General features: G+C 33.2%; 1 protein-coding gene across 1 annotated transcript; it reads left to right on the top strand.

The window, feature by feature from the left end:
- Positions 1-307: 307 nt before the first annotated feature.
- LOC136033734 (cytochrome b-c1 complex subunit Rieske, mitochondrial-like) lies at positions 308-16,794 on the top strand. Its single transcript, XM_065714627.1, has 5 exons — positions 308-582; positions 6,844-6,987; positions 12,275-12,452; positions 13,291-13,439; positions 16,528-16,794. The coding sequence occupies exons 1-5, from the start codon at positions 375-377 to the stop codon at positions 16,665-16,667; spliced, it is 819 nt and encodes a 272-aa protein (XP_065570699.1). The 5' UTR covers positions 308-374; the 3' UTR covers positions 16,668-16,794.
- The last annotated feature ends 2,345 nt before the right edge of the window (positions 16,795-19,139 follow it).

A 19,139-nucleotide genomic window follows, 5' to 3' on the forward strand; every position in this document is an offset into this window, starting at 1 on the left:
AAACTAGTAATTTTAATATGACGTGTAAAACTATAAAAGTGTAAAAACTGTGACGAGTGATATCCATAAACTGAAAAAAAGAATGGTCACTGGTCAGAACACAGATGCCACCCCTTTTCAAATCCATCTGGAGGGTGTAGTGTCATTTATTTGTACTTTGCTGAGAACTAAACAGATTGCATTATTTATTTCCAAATAACGTTTTGAAAATTTTCATGGATTTTTTTTTCAGATAGCGAAAGCACGAAACCCGTTTTTACAGCTCGCAAAAAACAAAAACTTTAACAAATATTTCGATGTACTGTTGTTTTTCAACGGCAACGGTGTACATTTCCTAGAAAATTTACAAAAGCAGAAAAATTGTTGTATAAGATATGTTTAGTCAGGTTTCTAGAAGTTCTGCTATTAGCTCGTCTTTGAAGACGACAACTACCCTTGTAACTGCTGTAAATAAACAGTTTGGAGCGCCTGCTAAGTTTGAGCAGACTGCAGGAGAGCCTCAACCTGCTAAGTTAACTACTGACACCTTAAATAAGTTTCAGCCCAAGCTTTTTTGTGTCCAAACAAAAACAGGAATTTCAAGTGAGTTTTTTCTTATTTTATACAGCTAAAACTATGTAGGTAGTAGGCTAAAAATATGTGGGCTAGGTCAATTGCATGTCACTAAACTGGGTAGCTTTGATGAGTGTCAGGGTTTGGTCTGCAATTAAAGTGGTGATCTTAAGTCAAGAACTTGGCAAACGAATTTGGTAAATTTTTTGTAGTTCATATAATTGACTTACCAATAAAGTGAACATACCACTTGATGCCTTTTTTATGTTCTTTATGAATATAATAGCCTAGTTGCTTCTACTGCAAATTCTAATTTAAGCAGTTTTTGACCTAACATAAACTAACCATAGGCTATTATAAATTATTTTGACACTAAGAAAATGTGGTATTATTATGTTGGAAATGACCAAGAAAACAGCACTGAGAAAACATAGCCTAGTATTATTTTGTTGAAAATGACCAATAACTCATACTTTAATTGAAAATTTGTCATCTTTAAGAGCTCAAAAATGTGCAGTAGAAGTGATTATAATATTTGTAAAGAATATAAAAAAAGGTATCAAGTGGTATTTTCACTTTATTGGTAAGTCAATAATACAAACTGTGAAAAATTTACCACCAATCTTAGCAAAGAACAGCTTTGGTATATATGATGTATCATGAGATGATAAACAATTAAGAACTATAGTCTAGGAAATTAGCCTATTCATGATTATTCCTTTGGGACCATCAAGGGAGTAGTAGTACAGATTATTATTGTAACAAATATTGTATTTAAAAAGAATATAGCCCAAAGCAAGGAATATAGTTATCTGCTACTACCTTTGTTGTCACTAGGCTACTCTAGTCAAATAAGGCTAGTGACAAGAAATGTGTGTCCATTAAGTAGAAGGCTTACCTTGTTCCTATTTAGCTAATAGAGTCATTTCCATATTTACCTTGATAATTTTTAAATAAGATTTTTGTGTTCCTTTCCATTCTCACTCACTTTCTAAAATTGTCTTTAAATGAAAATTTAAATTCAAATGACCTACATGCATACTCTGATGCCTAGGTACAACCTTGACTATACAAAATTTTGCTGATTTTGTTGACTTGCATTTTTTAATTATTATTATTTCTCATCAGCAGTTGGCTCATAATGCCAATGAAAAAAAAAAAAGAATCAGCACTTAATAGCCTACTCTCTTAAAATAGTAATTACCCTATACTAAACATTGAGTTTAAAGATTTCTTTATTTTTAAGTGGCATTATAAATTGACCTTTGATAAGAAATAAGTACTAAAAGAATAGATACTGATATTCTATAATTTAGTGTTAGCTAATTCAGTTATAATAGTAGGCTAGCAACTACTATGTTTGAAAACCCTCAACATGTAAATAGTAGATTTCCTTAGGAGACTCAGCTTTGACAGTCCTACTCTGTTCTACATTTACATTAGTTCTTCCCCTGTCTGCACAAAGGAAATCAAAGAACCTCTTTTACTTCAATTCTAAGCTTACAGGTGCAGTCAATGCTGCCAAAGCCCAAGTCTCCTTGCAGGAAGACCTTTATAACCTAGCACTTCTGTCTGAGAAGTGACTGCTTGAGTATGCTATTGCCTTGAATTTGTTAAATAAGAAAGACACAAATAAGAATACAACTCCAGGGATGGATCAATGATCCTAAGTAACTGTACTCATTGCCAAATTCCAGATTTAGCAGCAGTTCCAGGCTGACACCAAAAGAGGAGGCCATGATCTTAGAATTGGGGATGCTAGTCAGTTAAAATAATATCAGCATACCCTCTCAGCTATTGCAAATGCATGATGATGTCTTGGCAATATCAGAAGAACAATTGTCAGTTGTAACCCAAATGTAGTAAGAAGTTCTACATCTTCATAGTGTTCCTAGTGCTTGAGTTTGGTATGACACTAGACCCCCCCCCACAATTTAAGAGGGGCAAGCATTTCCATGAAAGTTCCCAGTAGTGTACCATCAAAATACAGTATCATGTAACCTGAGAATCCTTTCTTACCCTGAGAGGTCTCCAGCAAATTGCAATCCTTACATTTTGTATAAAAAAGGTGATATCACAAGAGCATCAGCAAGACAATCCCATTTCAAGATTTCTCTCATCAGCCATTACTAGTGGGAACTCCCAGAAAATTCTCAACCAGGAAACTTGAAGTCAACATGGCAGACATTCCACAATAACCTATACTTCCATGCCTGCATGATAGAATATAAGGCGTATTTTTATCTTTTAGCTACCAAATTTTCAACAAATGTATCCTTTATTTAAAGTCCAAATCATGCTTGCAGGAACAAGGACACAAATCTACAAAAATGTTGATGGTGGGGGACAAGGATTTAAAAAAAAAGAAGAATACACAAATAAGAGTGGTTTTTGAAAACAAAGGCAAGGGGCTGTATTTTGTTTTATGAAGACATCCAAAAAAGTTATTTTTTTGTACAATTTTTATTATACAAATAGAAATACAGACATTCAAAGTGGCTAGAATCCCTGAGTTTGGTTCTATCTTACCCAAATTGGAGAATTATTTGTTTTTAATTTGTTTGAATTGGGTTGGTGCTATTATCCTAAGACAAAGCACAAGTCTTTATGGTTCGTGAAATTGGGCTGCCATTGGGATCTTTAATGGGAATCAGTCTTTTCTGAAACATTGAAGGTGACATGCCGACCCAGTCCCTCCCAATTGGCACCTCTGTTTAAATAAATAAATATATTCGCAATTTTGATGGCAGGGCATTAATCCTCTACAAAACAAAAATCTAGACCAAAATCTGTTTAAAGTATATAATCCTTCCCCCTAAAATGGACACTGACTTTGATGACCTTTGAACAACTTTGTGGCACAAAACTAGAACTTTCAGAAACACACATGGGGCCAACATCTGGCCTCATTTTGTCTGTTTAATGCCCCCACTTCAATGCATGCAAATAAACACCAAACAATTTTTCAAGTTGGCCAAGATAAATAAAATATAAGTATGACCCAGGCATGCAGGGTAATCTTATGTGACCAGTTTTCTTCTAAACTAGCTACAATGGCAACAATACCCTTTCTTCATTCTCATCTCTAACTTCATTTAATGTTCTTTTATAGGTGCCCTTGCTTTATTGTAGTTTTTTTTTCATCACAAAGAATTGTTTCAGGAATGAAACATTTCTTCCTGAGCACTATGTCCTAGGAAGGGGTTTTCAAGCTCCTATATTTACTTTTTTCTTAGTTCAAGGCTTAGGGAATTGCATAGAACAAGTTTATGCCTCTCTTTAGCTTGAAAAAAGTTTCTTAATTTTTGTCTAAGTTTACTTTTCTTTGATAAAAGATTTGTCATTTTTAATGGATCAGTTTTAAGCTATATTGGGATCTTTATTTTCTTACAAATTTAGAATGCATTTTCCAAAATTTTTAAAATACTAGAAACAAGGATTAAGTTTAATTTCTCAGGGCTTAGTTCAGACCTATGGAAACATATCCAAAAGTTTTATTGACCTAACCACTATTTTTTAACATCACAAAAGTTATTTCTCTAGAATTTAAGCCTTTAGAACTTCTACATCCTTCAATCAGTTTTTCTTCATATTCTGTCACTTTTTTTTTATAACAATGGTCAAAACTGTTTTGGCCAAATGTTGAAAATGAATAGAAAAAAAAGGTGAACTTGAAACCACTTTTGTAATACCTAAACAAAGTCAGGTTTCAAAGCACTTTCACTGCAAGATTAACTGGAACAAAGTTAGTTAAATGATATAAGAATTTTAGTTTTGTTAGTTTAGAAGGCCTTCCACCTACAAAAGTTTTTGAAACCTCACACCAATGCTAAATTCTGCCTCATTTGGTTCTAAATAGTTTTTAAAGCATAGGAGTCTATAAGATGTTTTAACTTTGAAAGGATACGTATTAGGAACAAAAATCGTATTCAAATCTATGGAATTGGGTGGCCTGTTCAAAATCAAGAGAGTCAAAGAAAAGCAGATTTAAGCCAAAGTTAAGGAGAAGAGTTTTCTGTCTTCTAAGCACTGCTAAAAGCTTTAGAAGGACTGAAGAAATAAGAGATAAGAACATTAAAACAGCTTTTCCAGACCCAATTTAGCTCCAGATCTATACCCAAAAGTTTCATTCATCTAACTCAACTACTTTCTAAGTAAGCCAAATCTTGTCATTTAAAATATTTCTAATATTTTCAAGCTCAATCCCTACCCTCTCCAGTGCAATGGCTTTTCTTCAGCTTATAAAAATTTTCTGTTAAGTGAATATTTAGTTAGAATATACTGCATTTCTATTTGCAATTAAGCCAAAATGAAAATATAGAAAACAGCAGGAATAATTTTTCGATGAGGGAGTGAAAAACAAGAAAAAAAAGGCGTTTTTTTCTGCTATTAATAATGAAAATTCAATTATTTTGGTTTTATGTTCAGAAGTAATTTATGACAGGGAAATGATAACAGTCAAACACATCTAAAATATTTATTACTAACAAAGCATATGAAGAAAAGTAGAAGATAACACAAATGTTATAGAAAAAAAGAGACTTGTATTTAAATAAAGTCCAGCAAAATAAATACATTTTTTATAGCACAAGGCAGGACAAGAAGTCTGATATTGGAAAAATAAAGAGAGAAAACAAAACAATGGATATGTAAAGTAGAGGGAAAAGAAATAATAATTAGCACAACAGTTATTTTGCCTTCTCAAATCCAGGCATCTTCCATGTTTTAAATGTTTAAAAGTATAACCAGCTAAAAGAGAAAAAGGATAAAATCAAAAATAATATATTAATACAAAAACATATATATATATATATATATATATATATATATATATATATATATATATATATATATACATATATATATATATATATATATATATATATATATATATATATATATATATATATATATAAAAGTTTAGGGGTTAAAAGTTATGTCGTTGTAGTGAATATTACAGGACATAATGCTGGAGAATGGGCAAGGATTTGTCTCTCTCCTTTTCTATAGCTGTTTGATTGCATATTCAAGGGAATAGTGCCTGAATAGCAGCAGTTTACCTGCTCTAAGGATTGAGAAAGGCAGGCATGATCTGGCTATGACAGTTGTTCATTTTTTGGGGTCAGTCCACTGAAGAAAATCTGTCAGTACACACTGTAAACAATAAAAGGGATCTGATAAATAAGTCTCTTTAATAGTACTTCAACCATCACCTATATTTTATCCCCTGATGGCTAGGAGTGTGTTTGAAAAAGAGCAAATTAACCTTCAAATGTAGATGTAGGAGTTTTTTTTTTACTTTTAGTTCATTATCACCTGTAATTCAATTAATCTTTTAAACCAGTTCGAAAAAGGATATTTTTCATATGCAGTACAAGAGTTTGTCACCACATCTAAGGCAATGCAGATGACATTCAGCTGAACCAATAAAATACAAAATCCATCTGGGAGGGAAGCAGAAAGGGTAAGGTCGAAAGAAGCTCCATCTGCTTTGTTGCCTTGTTTAGACCCATCTACATAGATTAGGATAGCACTAAAATATTTATTCAGCAAAGACAGTAGACCAATGGATTTGGTACCAAGTTTTTCCATTGAAATGAGGCTTGTCTGTTCATCAGGTAGCTGCTTTCTTAACGGATTATTTCAACAAAAGGAGAGGCTTCATGGATTTTATGGTACAATTTGGGACCTCTGATGAAAAGAAATCATAAGATGAGCTATATTGTTGCAAAATCTCTTTGTAAAGGCGTGTTTAATGCTATGTGCTTACTCTTTACTGTTAAGAATATCACCCTATAAAGGCAAATACTAAAAAAAAGTTAAGTTAAGTTATATTATGGCAGATTTAGCTTCAAGATACCAACAGATTTTCGAGAATCATAAGATTTATGCATATTAGAAAAATCCTCTAATAGTTCAACCTTCACTTAATACATTCTGCTCAAGGCTTGTTTATATTTTAAGTCCAACAATTTTTAGCCATCAAGCATTTTGTACTTAGAAAATCAGAAAAGTTTGCATTTAGTGAGCTAACTTACACACACCTAAAAAAAAAAAAAAATCAGCAACTTCTCTGTTTTGGCAATTGTGAATTTTATGAAAACACATAACTTTTTCGTAGCTGACAATCATCAAACTATGTAATATATTAAACAATGTACATGTTTCTCAGACTTAGTTATGACCATATATATATATATATATATATATATATATATATATGTATATACAAAAATATATTAATTATATCTATTGTTATGCTACTCCCAAACTTACAAAATTTATTTACAGCTGCAGCCCAAGTCAGATATGCCCACACTGATTTACAAGTTCCAGATTTTGGTTATTACAGAAGAGAGGGTGTCAAAAGCCCAAATGCTAAATCAGGTGGCACTGAAGCTTCCAGGAAGAATTTCACCTATCTTGTAGTTGGGGGTAAGTCATCTATCACTACCTTCATAGATATAAATGTAAGATTTGTTTATGAATTATATAGCCAAGATGTCTAGAAACTAAGTTGATTACTTTTGCCTTTATATTTTTTGAAATTTTGAGCTTAACTGTGTTTGTCCAGTATGTTCTTTAATAATTAAATCTCATTACAGAAACATAATACAAGAAAATATTTTTTTCCATTGAATGCCTAGTAATTTTACATCAATCTGGCAAAGTTTATGCTAAAATGTTAGGGTTGTGTTTCTCAGCATCTTCATATTTTTTACCATTAAAGTATTCTTTACTGAAATCTTCAAATTTTTTTGTAAAATTAATATAAAAAATTTTTAACTATAAATTATTTTCACTTTAGTTTTTTATTTAATACTACTGTAATGGAACATTAATATGCCCATAAACAGCTTAATAAGTTCTTTTGTTCTACTTGTTTCCCACAGAATCCCATGTTTATTATCTGTATTTGATTTCTTTTCTCATATGTGTATGATCATATCTAGTCCTTGCTAGGATAACCTGGATTCTGTTGGCCTTTATAATTGAATTGGAATATAAAATAGCTTTGAGTTTGAATATGAAGGCAAGTAGAGTTTCTATCAGCCAAAACTACTCGTATGTGTAGAACGTCGGCAGGTTCAATTTTTAAGAACGTGCTATGTAAAGGTTCACTATCTTTAATGTAGGGTAAACCACTTAGCATGCAGGACTGTCGCATATTAGGGGATGGAGCCTCCCCAATTTTTTAGACATTCATTGAAAAGAATAGTCAGTAAAATCGTGGCCGGAACCACCACGATTTTTCCGACTTTGCCAAAAATTTTTGTTTGGTTAAATAAAGGCCACAAAAATACTGACTTGTCATCTGCAGAAATCTCGAACTTGGTCGGTAAACGCAGCAGCTTTACCGACTCCTGCCGTGATTTAACAGATGGTGCAACTTTATCAAAATACCAATCTTGGTTGGGAAATGCAGCAGTTTTACCGTCTCGTGCAGTGATTTTACATACAGTATTCAAAACAGGCATTATGCTAATTAATGAAAAAAACAGTCGGTAGAAGTGACCAGCCAGTCAGTGAAATTCCTCACCCTGTCCCCCTCCCCAAACGTTTTGGCCAGTAACGACCTTGTTGGAGTGATGCATAGGCTACATTTTCATAGGAAAGACTCCCAGCCCACTATGGCTTTGTCACCAGCTAAGCAGTTGGTATTTTAATTACTTGAACAGCTATGAACACTTTAAAAAAAATTCATTAGATAATTCATTGTTGGGGAAGTTTCTAGTTCTGACATTTTTATAGACAATATCCAACTGATTGCAAATGGCAGCAGGGTAGTTAAGTTTTTCTTAAAAAAAATACATTTCTTAAAGTTTTATTTATCAAGTCTATCTTAGATCAGATAAGTTAGTAATTCAAGTTATGTAACTGGTGATAATGGTGTGGAAAATGAGGCTAATAAAAATGAATGCACATGAAGATGCTGAATTACAGACAGATTATTAAAAAAAATACAAATAAATAACAAACCTTAAACTTAAAATGAGACAAGAATTACTTTGAACAAAGGGGGATTATTGCCCCTCCTGCTTCGTTATTTTGGCTTCCGATTTCGGTTTTAATATTGCTTTTTAGCAGCATTAAAAGAAAAGTAATAATTTAATTTTTATTTGTTTTTTAACTTTTAAAATTAACCGTGTGTTTTGTTTCTGCTGTCTAAGAAAGGAATTACCCTTATCTATTAAGACCAATCTTTTGCTTTTACCACTAAATACTTGGCTTTTCCAGAAAGAAGTAATAATCTCCATAAGTTACCTATATAATTAATGTTTTAATCTTAGGATATGCTAGGCAATGAAAACAATCATAAAGGAAAATTCTATTTTACATTAAGAACTGATGGTCAAAATTTAGTCTGCTTTATTTTTTCGACATTATGAGAGCAATATTAAAGGTGTATTTTAATCTGTTATCCAGTTTAAAATTTTAAAATATATCCTTAGAAAATCGAATAATATGTAAGCCAGTGTGAAACCACAGGAGTAGATTGAAGTAGTGACAGAGTTCGAAGCTGCTTTTAACTTTCAAAATTGACAATTACATCAATCTAAGCAAATAAGAATTTCAATATATTGCGTCTTTGAGGCTATCTAGTGGTGAATCCAGGATTTTAAGAAGATAGGGAGGGTGGCTGAAACTAACAAAACAAAGGAGTAAACTTAGTTTTCAATAGATTGCTGGTATATTCAGTGGGGGAATCATGTACGAAATTCTTAGAGATGATTGTGGCAAATCGTGCTAGGATGTTCTAAAAGAGTAGGTTAACTAAATAGTTTCTCAGCAGTATATCAAAATTATCACTTGGTGGTAATTTGACTCTGATTGTACTAAATTACTGCTTTTCCACATAGAATGTCCAAAAATGGCACTTAAATATGATACTCTCTGTGCTAATTTGTAGAAGGCACGTAGATGTGGACATCAGCTTTCAAACCAATCAATCAATCAATTTATTCAACCAATAAATTTACAACAAAAACTCTTCAACATAGATTCCCCTCTAAAGCTCTGGCCAGGAAAAAACGGCAGAAACAAAAATGAAACAAATACTAAAAAAATAGTTTTAATATAATGCGTTTCAACCATTCAGACCCTAGGGCACCGGGGGGGGGGGGTGTCAACCCTAGAGGTATTTTTATATGTATTTTGGACTGTTTTTAACAAGATCGCTATATCAAAATTTCAAGCAGATGCGTTTGGTGAAAAGAGGAGTAGTCAGGATGGAGCTGATTGCCCTCGTTTTGACTTTTAAAAGGGAACTAGAACTTCTAATTTTCAACCAAATGGGTCTTCTCTAAAGTTAAACAACAATCCCTTCCACCTTAAATGCCTCCGGGTTTATAACTTACAGACCTTGCTCCAGGCTCTGGGGAATTGTTTCTACCCTAAAGCCTTGTTATATGATGTTTGGACTAAAATATTTGCCCTCTAATCACTTTCGACTGTTAATAAGGGCACTAGCCTTATCAATTTACAATCGAATGAGTCCTTTTTTAAGTTTCTACAACAACTCCTTCTGTACGAAGTGCCCTGGTCTAAAACTAAAAAGAAAAAATAATAATAATAAAATAAATAATACGTTGTGCCTACATCGTACTTTACTTAGATAGCGCTAGTGCGCTGCCTATGATAGCTTTTTTCAGGGGGTTTCTTCTTGTGCACTTTTTTTTTTTAGACTCCATCATTTTCTATTTTTCTATATACCCCACGGGGGGTTATTTTACGTAGAGGGGTTTAGGGGGGGGGGTGCAAACGCCGGCCACCATCTATTTCAACATACAAATCTCCTTGGTTTCCAAGACTGGGACTGTATGCCTCCCATCGGGGGTTTTAGGCTGCAATGATTCTAATGGTCTACTTCTGTGAAGTTTTTCTTGGTGGTTTGAGGCTTTTTTTGAAAGTCCGAAAGTTTTGCCTGTGTAGTTACAAATTACTGTTTAAGTTAAAGCTGAACAATGATCACCACTTTCGAATCATTGCTCAATTGAGAATTTTTTCATACAAACTGTTTCTTCAGAAATGTTTCTTCCCACTAAACTGTTTCTCCAGGCTGATTTTATTTTAATTATTATATCTTTTCTTATCAACAGAAATTCTTGTAAAAGTTTATTAGTGAACGTGAAGATAAAAAAACGAAAGGACGCATTACTGGTAATTTTTGTTGGTGGATGTTAAATGAGACAATAAACATTAAATTGAAACCAGCTAATTAAAAAAAAAACACTTTTTTTTATTACAAGCTCTCAAATTCTCACCTAAGACTCCTGGTAATAATATTTTTCGAAATTTCATCCTTCTCTTTGACATTACGCTGTCATGTGAAATTAACTCTAGGCCAAAGTACTCCCTTGAAGACCGTTTTTAAGCTTCTTCAAGAGAATTTCTATCTTTCTAATTTCGAAAATTGCCAGGGTCCCCACCCCCTGATACTGTTGATGGCTTGTTAAAACAATTAAGTGGGTAAAACTATGGCATGAAGTGCCAAGGTCTTACTGGCTTACTGTTTAAATTCTTTAGACGAGAAGAATAAAACCAATAAGAAAGCAAAATGAATGAAAGAAGGAATAAACACTAACATGATAACCAGTGAAATCTGGACCTGTCGAAACATCGTTTTCTGTTGATAAATATAATGATTTTGTTGACTCTATCGGTAAAAAGATGAATAAAATAAATAAGTTTAAACAATTATATTTACTGCCGCTGTGATCTGTATCAAAAACTAAAGGGGTTTTGTCAGTCGGAAACAACCGGTAATTCCAAAAACACTTTAGCTTTTTATGGCCACCACTGGTCAGTAGCAACTCATTCGATACTAGCAGGTTGGAAAACTGCCAACTATTGTAATACCAGGGCAAGGTCGTTCCCATGAGGAGGGGGTTTGGGGGTTTGAATTCCCCCTCCCCCGAAATATTTGTCCGACTCGTAAAAATGTAACAAAATTGAATATAAACAGATTATTGATTTTTTGTAGCCATCCCTCCTGAAACAAATCATGGATACGTTCTTGTCCCAGTGATGAGTTCGGGAGTTGAAGTATAAAAAAAAACAGATTAAGCATAAATAGGTCTATTAGTTTTATAATTTTATAGTTAGTTATAAAAATATGTCGAGTTTCAGGACCATCAAGGGAAGTTACAGTGGTTGACATTATAAAACATGTTTTGGCAACGAATTGTAGGTAAGGAGCAATTCTGGACAATGATCGAGCAATGAACAATGACCAAAATAAGCAATTTTGATGCTAGTACATCAAGAGAATTGGCTTTTATATTGATTCCAAATACATTAAATTCATTAAATATAATGTTACACAGCAAAAGGAACGAGAATTAGAAAATTTGCCGAACTTACGAAAAATGGAGGAAACATCCCCAAAAAGCAAGCAAAATTAATTAAAATTACACTATCAGATTCAGCATATCAGACAACTCTAACAAGGGTTCAAGCTCTCATCTACTGAAATGTGGAAATTTAGTATTTTTTTTTCCAGAAGAAAGATTATTGATGAAATATTTATTTATTTTTTCGAAAAAAACTAGTTGGAAGACTTTTTAATATCAAACCGACATTCTGGTTGGAAATAAAAGTGACATTGCTTAGTAATATTTACCAAATAACATTGCAAACTGTCTTCCGTTCAAATTTAACTTTACTGATAACACTGCAATTCTCATACTTTTTTTTTATGTCCTATTTATTTATTCTTCAGCTGGCATGGTTGGAACTGCGTACACCGCGAAAACAATGGTCACCGAATTAGTCAGCTCTATGAGTGCTTCTGCTGATGTGTTGGCTTTAGCCAAAATTGAGGTCAAGCTCTCTGAAATCCCAGAAGGAAAAAATATGGTTTTCAAATGGAGAGGGAAGCCGCTTTTTGTTAGACATAGGTTTGTACTTCATGTCTGATTTCTGTTCTTTTTTGTGTGGTTTCTGTTTGAGATTTCTCTCGTCGACACGTAATATTGCTTAAGGCGTGTTCCAGAATTGCATTTTTATTAACGATCAGACAAGTCTGGCTCTAAAAATTTTTATAATATATCCTTCTTATTAGAAGTAAGATAATGGTTTGTAATTTTAGCCCCTTCTGCTTATTAAAAGTGACAAGGACAAAAAAAATGCTTCATTTCTCATTCTGAGACAACAATACATGCAAATAATTAATTATTATGAATGCTAATCAGCTTCTGGAACAGGCTTTTACATGGTGATATGTTTAATCTGTGTGCTGGTAAGATCGATTAACTGACCACCTTCTGTTAAAGGATTGATGCATAGTTTGTATTCTGTAGTGACTGAAGCCAATAGCACAAACTCCAATTAAGGGCTGTACTTCTCCCACTTGTTTGAACATATGCATTTTGCTTTTGTTTTGCACCTTTGTTCCTACTAATCATGAGTTCTCTGGAAAATCTTAATTGCAGATATACAACACCTTTGTTTTTTTATGATGGTTTTGATTTGTGCATGATTTGAATTTCTTTTAAAAAAATTCCAATATTAGAAAATTGTAAGATGGTCATCGAACATCCTTTACCTAGTGTCAGATTGAATAGAACAACTAATAAAACTTTTATTTTCTTTAAAATCATCTTTCCCACTTACAAGATCACACACTTCTCTTTTCCTTTTTTTTTCTTGTTCTCCCCTCGCCCGCACAAAATTTGAGATTTGTCATGTCAAATTTTATTTCTGGCTGGCATTAAATAATTTGGGGATATCTTATAGGACGGCTGCTGAGATCCAAGCTGAACAGAGCGTAGATTTATCTTCTCTTCGCCATGCCGAGCACGATAACGAACGTGTTCAAAAAGACGAGTGGCTAGTTGTACTTGGTGTTTGCACCCACTTGGGCTGCGTGCCCATTGCTAACTCTGGTAAGACATTTTTTCTCTTTACTGTTAAATGATTTCTGTTGTTTCAAGGGTTCTATGCAAAACATTTCCCTTTTGACTGTGAATGATTTAGCTCTTTAGTCATTTTACGCAACCACATACGGAAAACCTGTTTTACAGTTTGCCGTGGGAGAATGTAAATCTTTCTTTGGTCGTTTCTTTGTACCAACAGCTTTCTTTGGGCGTTTCTGTATTCTAGGAAATGTTGTGCATTGTGTGTGAATTACAATTGCTCAATTGTGAAGAGCTGGTCTGAATACAGCTGGTTCCTTTTTGAAGATAAAAACAGACAGTCCAATTACCTCTCCCCTTGCTCGAGCAACAATCAGAGAAAAGGTAATAAATGTGTAAAATTTAGACATGTCAGCTAAATACCGAATTTATTTAACTCCAGACCCCCCCCCCCGTTAAAGCTTTGGATCCTCTCTTATTATGATATGGACTTAATGTAAAGAAGAGCTTAAAAAGTTTTAGTAAAAAAAAAAACTCGCAATCCATAGATTTTTATTCCAAGTATTATTCATATGTTGTTAAAAATTCAGAGACTCTTGTTACCTGATTAAAGAGCTGAATTGAAGCCAAAATTGGCTGGCTTTTCGTATTTTTTACTCTGAAAATTAAATATTTGAGCTCTGACTACTTTGGTATTACAATACCAATTCACAGTCTTTAACGATTTTTCACTGACTTCTTGTTTCGATGCTTCTGCTAATACTGAGGACAGAAAAATATAATCAAAATAGGGGATAAAGGATCCTGACAGCTACTCGCATAAACAACTAGATGATATATATGTAGATAGAATGCCAACACATTTGACGAATACAAAATGGTTTAACATTGAATAAAGATGAATTGAAGATGGAATTTTTTTTTTTTTTTTTTTTTTTTTTTAGTAGCATTCATTAAAAGCTAGTAATATCCGTTTAGTCAGTAACTTTCTCAAAAATCAAATATAAACTGGACGTGTATAAAACAAAACCGTTAAACTAAAAAATAGAGACAACAACATGATGTACAATAGTCTACGTTATTTTATGAATCATTTTTTCGCTAACGCTCATTCAACGCTAACGCTATTGTTTCACTCAGTTAGTTTAACAAGTATGAAATATAAACCTCACCCTGATATCCAATGACTATATTAAATAGGCCTTTCCTTTTGCACCCTTTCATTCATTCTTTGTAAAAAAAAATTCCTTTACATATTAATGTAAAAAAATTTTCACTTTTTTCTCTCAAGCATAACAAATTATTGTTTTTATCTTTTTCCATCTTTATTCAAACGAAATTAAAGATATATTGAGGTATGTTGTATAGTGAATTCTGATAAAGTACCAAGGACATCAAAATGAAAATATTCTTTGGATCTGGCTCCATTCATACCTGAAAATGGGAATTTTTTACAATTTTATTTTGGTGACTATATAATATTAAGATTCTATCGTTGCGTAAATTCTCTCCTTCGTTGCCACACGAACCGTAAAAGAAAACAAGCGGAAATTTTTCTTGTTTCCCGACAAGCCCTACCAAAGAATATTGACACCAACTATCCGCATGTGATTGTTGAGCAATTATACAGGCTAGTGGGAATATATGGAAATTAAGTAATAAAATGATAATTTCTAAATCAAAAACAATTAAGGATTCTATTGATATTTCAATAATTGATTAAAGGGATAAAAATAAAAAAAAGATAGACTAATTGATCTTTCTAAAGAGATACTTTTGTGGCTAAGTCAATTAACTAGTAATTTGAAGAGTACGATCTTGAATAATTTAATAACATTCATATTCATACATAGTTTAGATATATAGCAATGTTGCCGCTGCTATAGCAATCAGGAAAGTTACAGTTTCTAGACATAATTGATGATATATTGTTTTTGCTCATTCTTTGCCGATTTTCAGACACGTTCCTTATTTTCGAATCAGGCGCCTGCTAAGTGTAAAACTGCGTAACTGCATATGGAGGTCTTTTCCATTAAGATATAAGTTGGTGGATTTTCCTAACTTTTAAAGACGTATATGACAATATAAGTTTCCGCTTAACCAATTTGAACAATCTGATTTCATTTTTAGTGTCCCTGGTACTTCAATAAACATTTGAAAGTCTTCCTTGTACTGCTGGCCGAATCCATGTGTCCTAAAATAGCTGTATAAAGCTTTGCTCAGTGTCATGTGTAATATCTTCTCAATATCAGTTCATCGTAATACATATCTGTAATATCAATTACATATGTGTATTATCATTAGCAACCATCATAAGCGGTGAATCTATTTTCTTCCACTTAATGAGTGTAATTTTAATTCTTGTATAACCTGTCTTAATTCTGAAAATTTTACTTGTAAAAGTCAACTGAGATGGTAATGATCAGAGTTAGGACTTAATTATTATGAAACTCTAAAATGGGGTTCGTAGACATATCAGAAGTGCTAAGATATTTTCTTATTCTAGAAATTTAATGCCTCAAAGCTGCTGTTACAGTACATTTGTAATATAACTGGTCTGAATGAGTGGTGCCCCACTTAATCAGTTTACCATATTCCTCATTACCCTCAATACCAAAATGGGAAGGAACGCAATTTAAACCAATAAGGTAACCAGTAGACTCTAGCTTAGCTAATATAATTGACAGTACTGTAAGTGTTGATAAGAACTCTAGATGAGATAGAGAGTGAGAACGAAACAAATGACTGCCAAAAGAGAAGAAATCAAGAATAAGTGTAAGAACTCAAAAAACTTGGTGAGTTTACGATTTTGGGAGTAAAACGTAAAGAGCAATAATTCACAGCAAGAAATGCTTTGCTCAGAAGGCAAGGGCTTCAAGGGTGGCATAATCCTTTCTTACCAGCGGCCTATTAGTGGCCCTTTATGTAAAAAATAAATTTTAATGCTAATGGTGTTTGTTTAAGCAGTAATCCAAACTCATAAATAAGCCATTACTGACAGATATTTGTGATACTGACGTTCGTGCACTTTGGGGCCGTCATTCACCTTGCAGTTGATAATGCTTATTAACTGGGAAATACTGTATATAGTGTTTAAAAAAATTACCTTTTTCTTCAGGTGATTATGGTGGTTATTACTGCCCATGCCATGGATCCCATTATGATGCCGCAGGGAGAATTCGCAAAGGACCTGCCCCACTTAACCTTGAAGTCCCAGCACACACCTTTGTTGATGAAGGTACACTTGTCGTTGGTTAATGTGTGGGAGAATGTTTCATGTTTTCAACTCAGAAAGAAATGTGTACAGATAGGTAAAACTACCAGCTTTTTATGCCAGATTATATGAATCCCCTGAAAGAATTTAAATAAAATCCACATGTTGTAATCACAGTGTTTTTCTTATTTTAGGCAACTGAAGTATCTTTTGTGAGCAAGTTAATTCTAATGTTTATAATTAGCGGTTGGGTTAAACTCTTTATCTTTCGACTCTGAAATTTTCCTAAAACGAGTTTATATAGATATAAATACAATTTATACGCGTGGTAGCTGAGAAGCAATTGAAAGAAATACAAATCAATGGAACAGGTATTTACAAGAACAGAATTGATCTAAAGAAACCTTGAAGCACTCGAAAAAAAAGAAGAAGTTTAACGATAAATGAAACTGGTTTAAGTCAGCATTTGGTATCTATTAGGAAGTAATATAAGATGTATTTAAGCACACATTCACTCGTGAACAATATTTACGTGCCACGGCTGTTTAGCTCCCGGGTTAATGAATTTCATTTGGTTTATCGAGCAATTGTTAAAAAACAAAATCAACTTTTAAATGGTAGTTAGACAATTTGTCTGAACAAAAGCAACAGCTAGGGAAGACAAAAGAGAGTATTCAATTGGAATGAGCCAAAAGATCCGACGACAATAGAATACACTCCATAGGATGGGGAGAACTAATTAGAGAAAGTTTTCAATGATTCTGTCTTTCTTTTTATCAGGCATGTTCTAAGACTAGAATGAAAGTTCTTAAGCCGAACTGGCCAGTCATGACAAAAAACAACAAAGAGAAGTAAAACTCAATGAAAAGACAACAAACGAGACTGTGACCAGTAGAGAGAAAAGACTACAACAACGTGGATATTTCGCCTTTATGCAACACTCGGCATCCTCAGCACAAGAAAACAACACTAAACTACAAGCAAATTAAACCATTTTCAATATTAATAATATACAATGGTTGCAACTGATCCACGTAGGGAAAAGAGGCTATTAGAGTTACTTCAATGAGAAGATCAAAGCAACTGAGGAAAAAATTATTATTTGAAACTAAGTTAATTATTCTGTTGCGAAATAATCCTCTTGTCAGCTATTATTGAAGCAACTCTTTTTGGTTCAGTAGGTAATCTAGTCCCCTATTGATTATGTAAATTCTTATTCCCTTGTCTTTGGGTCAATATTTAAGTTTCCCGTGTCCCTATTTATTGAAAGATTACCAAACATATGTTTTTTAATTTCTATAGCCTCCCTCGCCCACTGAAAAAAACTATCATTAGAAATAGCCGTGGCCTCATCAAATTGTACATAATCTTCAGGATGAAAGAACATATGTTCAGCCAGAGCCGAAACAAAATTTTCAGGTGGCTTGCTTAATTGTAGATTTTTTTCTATTAAGTTGCGATGCTCAATAAATCTTTCAAGAAATTGTTGGTGAGTTCTACCAATATAAGACTTCCCCCAAGAACAAGGGATATTATACGCCCCACTAACTAAATTTCCCTGGGTGATATGATATCACAATTTCCCTGGGAAAAAGAAAAAATGACATTAAAATAATTTCTGATTTGAAAAAGGATAAGGTCCGTACTGTAACTAGAGCAGACAAAGGCTACACTATTGTAATTATAGACACTTATGAGAATGACCAATGGTGAGACCAATAAGTAGTTTCCTTAATTCCTAGAAGGATTTAAACCCAAGGAAATTTAGTTAGTGGAGTGTATAAAATTCCTTGTTCTTGCGAAAAGTTTATACTGGTAGAACTCACCAACAATTTCTTGAAAGATTTATTGAGCATTGCAGCTTAATAGAAAAAAACCTACAATTAAACAAGCCTCCTGAAATTTTTGTTTCGGCTCTGGCTGAACATTCGTTCTTTCATCCTGAACGTTTTGTACAATTTGATGAGGTCACGGCTATTTCTGATGATAGGGGTTTTTCTCAGTTGGCGAAGGAGACTATAGAAATTAAAAAACATATGTTTGGTAATCTTTCAGTAAATAGAGACACGAGAAATTTAAATATTGACCCAATTTATGATTGTCTTTTGAAAAATGAACCAATAGTCAATAAGGAAATTAAGATTTCACATAATCACCAGGGGACGGGTAAAGGGCGGGAGTAAGTATGTCTTTCTTATTGGACCAATACTTGTTTGTTATCTTTTAGCAAGTCATGCCTGTGTAGAGTTTCAGGCAGGTTGACCAAGAATTGAATATTGTCATGGGACCATTAGATTGCCTGGAATGAGAGGTAAACAATACATGCCTACTTATGCTCTTAGGCAGGTTGAACGAAGATATTTAAAATTGAAATAGGACCGTTCATTCGCGTGAAATGACAGGCAAAAAAGCGTCTAAAGTCAAAATTGGGCCATTCTGCAATGAGTGTCAGGCAAGGCGACTTATTCAATTCATAAACTTAGACATTTGGGACTATATTCCTCAGTCCCTGATTT

The sequence above is a fragment of the Artemia franciscana genome, chromosome 12, assembly GCF_032884065.1.
Source record: "Artemia franciscana chromosome 12, ASM3288406v1, whole genome shotgun sequence".
In the NCBI taxonomy this organism is placed as follows: Eukaryota; Metazoa; Arthropoda; class Branchiopoda; order Anostraca; family Artemiidae; genus Artemia; species Artemia franciscana.